The following is an 11992-nucleotide window of genomic DNA, read 5'->3' as shown; positions in this document are numbered from 1 at the left end:
AGTAGGGTTTCGCCCCCGTGTCGCGAGAGGAGGGCGACGCGAGGGGCTGTTTTGAGAAGCGATGGTTCTCAGTGGAAAGTGAGCAGTGGTGGACATTCAGAGTTAGTGGAGATGCTCTTAGCAACGTGGGCTTCATGCATAGGAAAGAGGGTGCGAGCCTCGTACTTCGTTGCTTTCGTGTGTGGTGAGACAGGTGTGTGTATGTGTTTTATTCGTGGCCTGACCTAATATAGCGTTAAAATAATATACTACCCTCATTGGAGGCCCTAACAACAAAAACAGTTGGAAACAACATCTCATTATCCACCAGGGCGCTACTCAAGCGCCCTCTCTAGAGCGCCTGACCCACGCTAATCAATTTGCCTGGCTCACACTCCACGCTAACCAAATCGTGAGGCCACCAGGCCAGGCTAGCTGTCATTTTTCCAGGACGACGACCAAACACTTCTGTGGCACATTTCAAGGAGGCTTCAGGTCAGGCACAATTTGATGTGGACACTATCCAAACACGGCTTGAGACATGCGTGTTTTTCTTTCCCTATAATTCTAAGCTCAACTCCAATGAAAATCACTAAATCGCTCTTAAGAGCAATTTATGGGATCCGGTAAAACCACATCCCGTAAGTTTGATATAGGAGCCACATGTAAAACAATGGCACCCCAAGGCCTCCACATGTAAAAACAATGGTACCGTAAGGCCTCGAGCAGAATAGATCATATAAACTCATCCCCTAAAATTTTGCGGGACGAGTTTACAGGCATCAGAGGCCTCGAAGTACCGCCAATTTTTAAGAGTTTTGTAAATTCATGATTTACAACAATATAAACTTAAAAGAATTGCACTTATAAAATGTATGAAAGACAAATCACAATACAACAATGTCTTCATTACAAAAAATAATTGAATTCAAATAAATAATACAACAAAATATGGTATGGAAGGCAAATAACTGTTCAAATCAGACACAAATACATATGAAATTTATGAAAAATAAAAATGGGAGTCTATCTCCCATAGAATTGTCACTAATGCTCAACGAGGTCATCACTGAGTTGGTAGTGTGAAGCATTGTTCTAATTCTGTTGGTAGGCATCAAGAAATGAGTGATCTCATAAGCGTCTATGACTGGCTTTACACTGCTACCAACATTACCGTAGTAAAACTATATGTTTAAATCCCTCTCATCCTTGATGATAATGTCGTGCAAAATACACATGCAACCATGATGTTTGTGAGAGATTTTGTATACCAGAAGGGAGTTGGGCCTCAAACAATGGCAACCCGAGCTTGCAACACACCAAATGCCCTTTCATTATCTTTTCGGCATACTTCTTGTGCTTGGTCAAAAAAATGTGCTTCTTTGTCTTCGAGTCACTTATAGTTTCACAAATGTTGACACGGAGAATAAATACTGACTGCAAAATAGTACCCCATGGTATAGTCATGTCCATTAACGCTATAGTTGCAAGTCGGAGCTTTTCCACTAGTTAATCGAGCAAAAAGATGAGATCGTTGCAACACATTGATATCATTGAGAGACCTCGGCAATCCAAATAAGCAATGCCAAATCCACAAGTCATGTGAAGCCACGACTTCGAGCAAAATGGTTGGTTTACCTTTGTGGTCTGTGTATTGCCCCTCCCAAGCCACCGGTCAGTTCTTTCATCTTCAATGCATGCAATCGATACTTCCAAGCATACCCGGGCATCTTATTTCTTCATTCACCGCTATTAGCTTTTTGTGTCCTTCTCATTTGGAGCTCGAAGATACTCCAGGCCAAAAATCCGGATCAATGTCTTCGCAAACACCTGCACACATTTGATCATGGCATCTTGTCCAATGCGAAGATACTCATCGGTGTAGTCGGCTGGAACACCATATGCAATCACTCTCTTGTTGCCGATAATTTTTGGTAAGAACTAAACCAAAGCAAGCCGACGGAATTCATCTGTCGAGTGAAGAAACGACATTTTTTCTTGCAAGCTTCAATTATGTGGCAAAATAGACCTACGCATTCGGTAGCACCAACGGAAAAGATGAGTTATGTATGTTGGCACCTCGGCAAAGATTCCTTCACGAGTCACGCGACAAGCTCTAGGCGGATCCATGGCGTCGGAGGTGGCTGCTCGCCCGAGGGGGGGAATGGGCACCCCCTCCAAAATTGGTGGATAAGGCGCGATGGGGGGAGCTACTAGCAAACTCGGGACGGCTGAATGAAGCAATTGACAACGAAGATATGCGGCGGTCGCAGGGCACAAACTGAAATGTCCTTAGTGGGCGAGACGCGAGACAAAATTTACACGATCCCACACAAAAAAATAGTGGGCGACCGAATATAACAGATCTGTTCCGCGCCCGAAAATCGCAATGGTCCCCTATATTGGTGGTTATTATAGCGTACGATCTGTTTTAGTGGATATACTAGAGTTGCTCTAAATATTTGGACCACATAGTTCGGACATCTTGTCAGGTGGATGACCCCGTGGTAGCCTCACCACGGCTCATACCCTCTTTCAAAAAACATCGATGTAGGCTTCGCCCCTCAAGTGCCTGCTCCCGTGGGCCGGCTCCAACCGCACGAGCCGGCTCACGACTGAGCCCTTTGCCATCCGGATCCAGGCTACCAGCCAGCCGGCAGGCCCATGCCTCGCTCACCAACCCATACAACAGGACACCATGACGATGAATTGTGAGCTCTTACATAGACTCTTTTTTTGAAATATGATGAATTGTGATTGTCTCAATGACGAAGAACATAGTTTGTTGCTTGTCAATAAGTTTATGATTCATACTTTAATATTTGTGGATATATTGTTACCTGTTTACGAGAAGCTATATGATGAAAACTTGCTGCTATGTTAATAATCATGATGCCTTCATGCCCATATTTTATTCTATCGACTCCTCTTTCTCTAAACATGTGGTCATTATTATCAAGTTCTGCTTTCATTTGAGGACAAGGGAGATCTAAGTTTGGGGGAGTTGATACGTCCATTTTGCATCATGATTTCCTATTGATATTTATATTGCTCTTGGTCGTTATTCCACCCTATGATACAATTCTAATGCAATTCTCTCTTAATTTGCAAGATCTACACAAAGATGTGAATTGCCGGAAACTGGAGTTCTAGACCTGAAATCCATGGAAAAAGTTGCAAAATTTTTGGACTCCAAATGACCTGAAACTTCACGGAGTTTTTTTATATAATATAAAAGAATTATTGGAATGAAGTCCCACCAGAGGGGGCCACCTATTGCTCCCAAGGCAACAGGGCACCCCCCTGGGCACGCCCTAATACCTTGGGAGGCCCACAGACGGCCTCTAACACCCCTCTTGTGCTATATCAAGGGTTTTGACCTAGAAAAAACAAGAAGGATACTTTTGAAACGAAGAATCATTGTCTCGAGGCGGAAACCTGGGCACAAGCCTTTTTGCTCTTCGGCAGAGCGATTCTGTCGGGGAAGCTTTCCTTCGGGAGGGGTAAATCGAGGCCATCGTCATCACTAACGCTCCCTCCTTCGTGGGTGGACGAATCTTCATCAACATCTTCACCAACATCATCTCATCTCAAACCCTAGTCCATCTCTTGTATGCAATCTTTGTCTTAAAACCTCAGATTGGTACGTGTGGGTTGCTAGTAGTGTTGATTACATCTCTAGTTGATGATTATTGGTTTATTTGGTGGAATATAATATGTTCATATTCATTACACCTCTGATCTTGATCATGATGATGATTTATTAGTAGTTGCTTTTGTTCTCGAGGACATGAAAGAAGTCTTGTTATAAGTAATCATGTGAAGTTGGTATTCGTTTGATATTTTGATGATATGTATGTTGTTGCTTCCTTAATGGTGTCATATGAACATCGACTATATGACACTTTATCATACTTGGGCCTAAGGAAAGGCAATATGGAGTAATAAGTAGATGATGAGTTGCTAGAGTAACAGAAACTTAAACCCTAGTTTATGCGTTATTTCATAAGCGACTAACTTGGATCCATGTGTTTCATGCTATGTTTAGATTTATTTTTTTCATGGTTGCAAATGCTTGTGAGAGGGGGTAATCATAAGTGGGTTGCTTGTTCAAGTAAGAACAACGCCCAAGCACCGGTTCACCCATACATCAAACTATTACAATAACGAACACGAATCAACTCAACATGATGAACATGATTAGACGATAATTCCCATGTGTCCTCGAGAGCTATTTATTTTGTATAAGAGAACTTTTAGACTTGTACTTTATTATAAAAAAGATTGGGCCACCTTGCTGCATACTTGCTTCCATTGTTACTTATTACGAATTATCTTGCTACAAAATTGTTTATCAATTTTCCTCACAACACTTGCACAGAATACATGACTGAAAATCGTTTGTCATTTTCTTTTGCTCCTTGTTGGGTTCGACACTCTTACTTATCGAAAGGACTACAATTGATCCTCTATACTTATGGATCATCACTCACGTCGAAGGAGATCCAACCAGCAACACTATATGCAAGACAACTGGCGGATGCTTTTGTAGAACCGAGACCCCACATGCCCGGGAAGGACCCGTGAGGGAATGTGGTGACTATGGGCTTCCCTAGGTAGATTTGCTCATCCCTAGAGTCTCGGGATACGCAACTCTCTCACTCAAGGAACAACGAAGAATGAATATGGCCCAAACTTTTATCTTGCTCTTTGCGCGGTCGTATAATTTGCATATGGCCTCCAATCGCGACGATCCAAATATCAAATTTTGTGCCTTGACGAGATGAACAATCCTTCTATTGATCACTTTTCCAAATAAGGCCAGATCCAATACTTTGCGAGGTCATCTTTAACTTCAGGTCAGACTTGATCATACATCAGACCGGATTGTTAACTGTGGTCACCTTGAAGGTCACATAATATCTCAGATAATGATGACCTCAAAAGAAAAGTTAACCTTTTCGATGTTATAAACAACTTTCATGTCGAACACTTTTTCATCCGCGGCCATCTAAATGACTTTACATGCCAATCTTTAGCTTCTCATCGAATTAGTCGGAATTGGAATTTTCCAGACGGCTGTTAGGATTTTCCACTCGGATGACATCTTTTCACTCCCATGCCAATTTTTCACCTCGATGGCAATTTTCTACTCAGCTTCATCTACTCGGGTTTTAGTCGGACTTTATGTCAATCAGACTCCCGACTAGAATTTCACTCGGATTTCATGTATTCGGACTACCGGACAAAGATTTTAGTCGGATTTCATGTCACTCGGATTCCCAGATTGAAGTTTCACTCGAACAAAATTATCACTCAGATTTACCCGATTGAGTTTTTAGCCTAATCTTGTTTTGTTTCCACAGATTATATACGACCTCAGATTAAGACAATTTATATATGAAAATTAATCGGATTGACGAGATAAAAAGTTTCATGTCGGGCATTACATTTTGATCTCTTGTCGGGTCGGACCATTTTAACGGACCATTTTAACTGTAATTTTTGCATATGAACTCAGATTGGGATGATTTATATATCAAATGATGAAGATACTCGAGTACACAAAGATAATCGAGCACTATTTCATATTTCATCCGAGGTTGTCTTGAAGGCGCAATTGACCGGATAATCAAGCGCTATTTCATATTCCATCAGGGGTCGTCTTGAAGGCGCAATTGAACGAATAACACACAGAACACGGAATTTTGATATTTGAGCATACTTTCGGTCCTTGATATGAGATTGGATAGCAATGACCCCAACATTAAAGTTTCTCACTTTAACTATATGAAACTTTGTTATGTTAAGAATGTTTCCGTTTGAGGCCATCTTAATTATGTTTTGTACTGTGCCAAAATCTGGTCTCAACAGTGTCACTACGATTTCGATCAGGGCGTCTGGGTTTTGACTCTCACCTTCGAGGAGGCACGAGTATGGCGTATCACACAATGTTGCTTAGGCAGTAATTGGAATACACATATGTTCCATTTCATTATTTCATACAGCAGGCAAACACCATGCAAAGCCATGACATTGTGCCGATAGGAAAAGATCAACCGATACTGAATTTTTCATGTACCCCTTACTCATGTGAGGGTACACATCTTCTACAGAACACTAACCATGTACCATGCACTACTATATATTCTTGGCAGCAAGTCCCCTTTGTAAACCACATTCCCCGACTTTTTAGAAGCACTTCATGTGGACGATGCCGGGACCAGATTCATCGTACTCTGCCTTGGAGATCCACATCTGCGATTAGAAACAAATCGATCGATGTCAAGAATTGATTCGGAAGAAGCCATCTAATCCACAGATCCAGTCCTAGAAGCACTTCTTAAACAGCCTCCCCAATTCCCCATCCACCAAGCTACTGGCTTGTTCTTTGGTTGCAGAAGCAATCATAGTATATTACTGATTTCAGAACCTCTTGGAAGATACATTTTGTTTTCATATTCTGATAAAAAGGTAAGAGAAATATCTAGAAGTTCAAGCAGAGGATATGACCCGTCTCTGCTAACATGAATATTATAGGCCAATTTCCTAAAACATCGAATTAAAAGCATATTCAGAATGAATTATCTAAAATAGCGAATGCATATCCTGCTAACCCAAACTGAAAGTTGATCATGAATAAAGGATTCTAAGCCAATTGTCGGGAAAACATGCTGAGACAAAATTACCCTGAAGAGCGTTATAAAAAATTGTTTAGCAAAAACAGTAGGAGTAATGTATGCAACTTCCACAATTGAGAGGGGGAAAATTACTACCTGCTGGAAAGTGCTAAGAGAGGCCAAAATAGAGCCACCAATCCAGACACTGTACTTCCTTTCAGGTGGTGCAATAACTTTAACCTTCATACTGCTAGGAGCAAGGGCCGTGATCTCCTTGCTCATACGATCAGCAATTCCAGGAAACATGGTAGAACCACCACTGAGAACAACATTACCGTACAGATCCTTTCTGATATCGACATCACACTTCATGATGGAATTGTATGTCGCTTCGTGTATACCAGGAACTTCCATACCAACATGAGATGGTTGGAACAGCACCTCAGGACACCTGAACCTTTCTGAACCAATTGTAATAACCTGACCATCAGGCATCTCATAGCTCTTCTCCACGGAGGAGCTGCTCCTAGCCGTTTCCAGCTCCTGCTCATAATCAAGGGCAACATAAGCGAGCTTCTCCTTTATGTCTCTGACAATTTCCCGTTCAGCGGTTGTTGTGAGGGAGTACCCTCTTTCTGTCAGGATCTTCATTAGATTATCCGTGAGGTCACGGCCAGCAAGGTCCAAACGCAGGATAGCATGAGGAAGGGTGTATCCCTCGTAGATTGGAACAGTGTGGCTCACACCATCACCAGAGTCAAGCACAATACCTGCAGAAAGAAAAAGTTGTCAACAACCCTATCCAGTGAACTTCAGCGGCAACTGTTTGAAACAACGCGACAGACATACCAGTTGTTCGACCGCTGGCATACAAGGACAGAACGGCCTGGATTGCAACATACATTGCTGGGCAACTGAAGGTTTCAAACATGATCTGGGTCATTTTTTCTCTGTTGGCCTTGGGGTTGAGGGGGGCCTCAGTCAGCAACACAGGATGATCCTCGGGTGCGACACGGAGCTCATTATAGAAGGTGTGATGCCATATTTTCTCCATGTCATCCCAGTTGTTGACAATGCCATGTTCAATGGGGTACTTCAAAGTCAGGATACCTCTTTTTGCCTGAGCTTCATCGCCCACATAGGCATCCTTTTGGCCCATACCAACCATAACACCAGTATGGCGTGGCCTTCCTACAATGCTGGGAAAGACAGCCCTGGGTGCATCATCACCGGCAAAACCAGCCTGCCAAACATTAGGAATATGATCAGTTAGTTTGGGAGAGCACTCTTTTTTCCTTCAAAGGATTTTGTGCAGAACAACAACCTTGACCATTCCAGTGCCGTTGTCGCACACGATAGGTTGGACATCCTCATCAGCCATTCCTCAAGTTTTCTGTAACAGAAATCTGCAATGGCACATTAGTATATGAGCAAGTTTCTGCATAGACGCCTAAACTGTGAGAGATGCTTCTGTATAAGAGCAAGTAAACCCATAGTATCAGAGGTTCAGAGTGCTTGAAAGTGACAAAGGTAAACACAACAATGCTATATCAACGGATTCTTACGGGCGTTTTACAGGGTAAATTTGAGTTGGTAAAGTATGATTGGATTAAGGGGAGGGAGGGCCCCCACCCCCTTCAAATCCCGTATTAAGTCCGTAGATGTACCATTTTTGAGGTAAACATATAACTGTCATCTGGTGGGATAGAGCACTTCAGGAACACTGTCTGATTATAGGCATTAGGCAAGTAAATTTTCTATAATCCAAGCATCAATTTAGAAATATCGCACTAATTTTTGAAGCCTAACGTGTTAAAGAATTCAGTATTTAGTCGAAAGTTTCTCTCCGATACAATTATTTCATTTAAAGAATTTATAACAATACTAGCTGGGCCTAATTCCTAAGGAAGCGGATTGTAGCCAAACAAAATACCAAACATGCAGCTAATCAAAGTTGGTGTGCCGCGGCTAAATTATCAAATCCATAATGCATAGGAAAACTCAAAAGAAGTTCATAATGCAGAGTAAGACAAACTTGGGCTCTTTGAGTCATTCCCGATCCCAGACATCTAAAGTAAATCTCACAATCCATGACATCACGGGTCGCACATAGTTTAAGTATGGAAGCATTAAAGAGCAGTATAATCCGCCTTGCTGGCTCGCTGCTGCTAACTGAAGATATTGTCACGGCACGGTACTAGAATTCTCACATCGTCCAAAAGCGAAAAGCATTTGGAGGCGAGGAGGAAACCCCCCACAAAAGCAAAGGCCAACAGTTCGCAGTTATCGTCAACAGCACCAGGGGGAAGCCCGTGCGACAAACACATCCACAGATCACCCATTCGTCCCAAGAAAATTCCTATGCTCCGGCAGGGATCACCCACCGGCGCACCAAATCGAGCAGCGAAATTCGCCCACACAGCACACACACAAAGAAGAAGAAGCTAGCGAGGCGATCTACATGGGGATGGGGGCAAGTAGAGCTCGACGGATTTATTTCTCGGATCAAACGGCTCGAGGTGGGGGATCATGGGGTGTACGGTGGTCGTCACCTGTTCACGGGGCGTGGACGGCGGCGGCTTCGGCCTTCTGGAGAGCTCGGCGGACGACTGGTGCGGCAGCGGGGCGAGACGAAGGAAGGAAAGGAAGGAATACCGAATACGGCGGGCGGATGGCGTAAAGGCGTTGGCGCTGCTTGGGCGGTGCTTTATACGCGTCCATGCTAGAAAAGGCGCGCCGCCCCGCCCGCCCGCAGGAAACGGCCCCGGTGCCGTGGCCGAGTTTTTGGGTTTTTTGCGCCGGGGTCCCTCCCAGCGTGCGTAATACCGCGGAGCTGTGCCAGGGATCACGCGTCTTTCCCGTTTTGTTCAAAGGAGGAATCAAATCGAATTGTAAATGTTTGCCAAAAGTATTGGACGGTGTAAATGCTTGCCACAAAATAGAGAATGCTAAATGATTCTGGGGCACTCTATTGTCAACCGATTGGTGGCCTCAAGCTGCGTATTCTTTTGAATGTGGCACGTGGTGTTTTCCTAGCTTCCCATGTTGGAATTTGGAAACGTGCCCAAAACCGTGTGACTCTTGGTGGCTTGGTGCCATTCACCTTCTGGAGACAATTTTTTTAAAGAATGTTAGTTTCATATCTGGTTTAAGAGCATCTCTAGTAGAGCCCTCAAACCCTCAAACCCTCAAACCCTTAAAAATAATCGTTTTTTTACAGTTTTCATCGGAAAAACGGCGTAGACTAGAACCCTTAAACCCGTAAAAAAAAATTTAAAGGTCCAACCCTCAAACCCTTCCCAGCCTGTAGAAGTGAGGGTTGGGAGAAAAAACTCCCCCCAACCCGCACTCATTTTCCCACATCGCGCGGGAGGCAGTTGGTTCCCCGCGCGGGAGGAAGCCGCAGCGGCCGCCGCCAGCCCGCCGCCCTCCGCGCTCCGGCCGCCGCCCCGCCGCCCCCCGCGCCCCGACCACCGCCCCGCCGCCGCGCCCGCCCCCGTCCTGCAGTCGTGGATCGTCCAACTGCTGCTGCTAGTATCCGATGGTGCAGGCGCGGCGTTCAGGTTCATTACTGATGTCTGAAGCATCGCGCCTCGTTGCAAGAAGTATTACTGGTGGGTGGATCACAGAAGCCGTTTCATTATGCCATCTCGGAACATGTTCGGTGCTGGGCTTTCTATCTGCTAGTGGAAATGCTTATTCAGAAGTTCAGAGCCTTCAGGTTTCCGTTTGCTTGCGGTGGCACCAAAATGACAGCTGCAGCTTTTAGTATGGCGTGGTGAATTCCAGTGATTCTCCTTGGAAACTGTCGATTTCATTCTGACAATCTGAATATTTGATCATGCTGGACATGTTGCCACCAAATGCATGTTGTTTAAGTCACTTTCTGTTCAGATCAATCAGTGGTCATGCTGTGCATGAGGCAAAATATCTGCAAACAAGTGTTAATCTATCAGATTTGTCAGAATAAGTACATAATTGATTATCTTCAATCCTAGGAACATGACTATTCTTGATTAGTTGGCTTTTAAATCTGCTATGCCAAATTGTGCTATACCAAATTGTTTGTTTGAAGGTTTATTATGTTTTTCTAGTGAAAATTGTGCAATGCCAAATGACAGTTTTAAGGGTTGGGGTTGGGGCAAAGACTAGAACCCTCAAACGTTTGAGGGTTCTAGTCTTTGCCCTGTTTTTCAACCCTTAAAAGTGTCAAAAATGGCCAATTCTCAACCCTTAAAACTGATTTTAGATTTAAGGGTTTGAGGGTTCTACTAGAGATCCTATGTGATGAACAAATAAGGTTACTTGGTTTTCCCTGTACCAGATGAGTACTCTAAACTTGCATCGGCTCTAATTTTGATGTCATTTCCAAGGATGGGAGATGAATGCAGTTGCGGGCCAAATATTTAGAATACAATATTTAGTGTATAAATGGCCACAGAATGCACATACAAATGTTGGTTATGCGACGTGTCGTGTGCGTTCTTACCATGGGGAGAAATTGCCGGTCAAATCGGTAAACTATCCAAGCGAAACGAGCACCAACTCTCCATTTCCTTCCATGTTGCCGACAAATCATTTAGCATCTTCAATGGACGAGAAGGGGGACGAAGGGTTTTCGAAAACAAAATCATACATATATGGAAGCACTTGAGATGATGGCAAAGATAAAGAAGGTAGGTTCATTATCATTTTGGTTTGCGGAAATGTATTTTTGTTTTTTAACCCCTCGGCTCAGAGGAATCGAATATGCAACAAGCTCGCCACTTAAGTTGCCTCCTTCTTCAGATGAACCAAGGTAGTATGTCAAACGCAATGTTTGCTAAGATATGTGCTTTCACAGTTTCTTTCTTTTTTATGAAAAATAAAAAAAACCGCGAAAGCACTACTATAAGTAATTCACGGTTTCTCAAGTGCAAGTAATATGGCTGTCTATATTGTGTTTCGAAAACAAAGAATAGGTAGTTTAGCATCTTCCTCAATGAAAAGAACATACAATTCATAGCGTGTTCGGACTCTCTTCGCTCCTCAACTTTGTTTTTGGAGCCAACGAAGCCGTGTCGAAGGCTTGAACTCCAGGAGTTGAAAACCCGGAGCGGGGTAAGCTATAGTGCAATGGTACGGAGCAACAATGTCTGGGATCTTCGAGCATTTACAGTCGGGCCCATCAAATTCGGGTCCTCAAACGTCCGTGGACACACCCGGGTGCGTTCGCGGACACTAACCGGTTACGCCTTAAATAATGCAGTCTACATTCGGACACCTCAAATTTCATATCTCAAATTCATACAACCCATACAACTACTACGTCGACGCACACATGTCGTTCGACTACTCCGTCAGTGCTAAACAAGCCACCGGACTATCAAAATTTGGCATGTTTGGCTATGATG

At 43.6% G+C, this 11992-nt stretch overlaps 1 protein-coding gene across 1 annotated transcript; it reads right to left on the bottom strand.

Annotated features, from left to right (window-relative positions):
• Positions 1-5945: 5945 nt before the first annotated feature.
• Positions 5946-9282, bottom strand: LOC123446308 (actin-7). Its single transcript, XM_045122980.1, has 5 exons — positions 9152-9282; positions 7924-8005; positions 7449-7842; positions 6756-7369; positions 5946-6237 (listed from the first exon to the last, which is right to left on the bottom strand). Exons 2-5 carry the CDS (start codon positions 7978-7980, stop codon positions 6172-6174), a joined length of 1131 nt encoding a protein of 376 aa, XP_044978915.1. The 5' UTR covers positions 7981-8005; positions 9152-9282; the 3' UTR covers positions 5946-6171.
• Positions 9283-11992: the final 2710 nt, after the last annotated feature.

The sequence above is a fragment of the Hordeum vulgare genome, chromosome 1H, assembly GCF_904849725.1.
Source record: "Hordeum vulgare subsp. vulgare chromosome 1H, MorexV3_pseudomolecules_assembly, whole genome shotgun sequence".
Taxonomy (NCBI): Eukaryota; Viridiplantae; Streptophyta; class Magnoliopsida; order Poales; family Poaceae; genus Hordeum; species Hordeum vulgare.
The sequence above is the reverse complement of the archived record's forward strand: the minus strand, read 5'-3'. Positions and strand labels throughout refer to the sequence as shown.

Bases quoted from the DNA above. Each gene is read 5' to 3' on its own strand.
- LOC123446308 (XM_045122980.1), bottom strand. From the start codon at position 7,980: ATGGCTGATGAGGATGTCCAACCTATCGTGTGCGACAACGGCACTGGA. The intron at 7,843-7,923 runs GTTGTTGTTCTG...AATGTTTGGCAG, and splicing joins ACGGCACTGGAATGGTCAAG to GCTGGTTTTGCCGGTGATGA. The intron at 7,370-7,448 runs GTATGTCTGTCG...TTCTTTCTGCAG, and splicing joins TGCCAGCGGTCGAACAACTG to GTATTGTGCTTGACTCTGGT.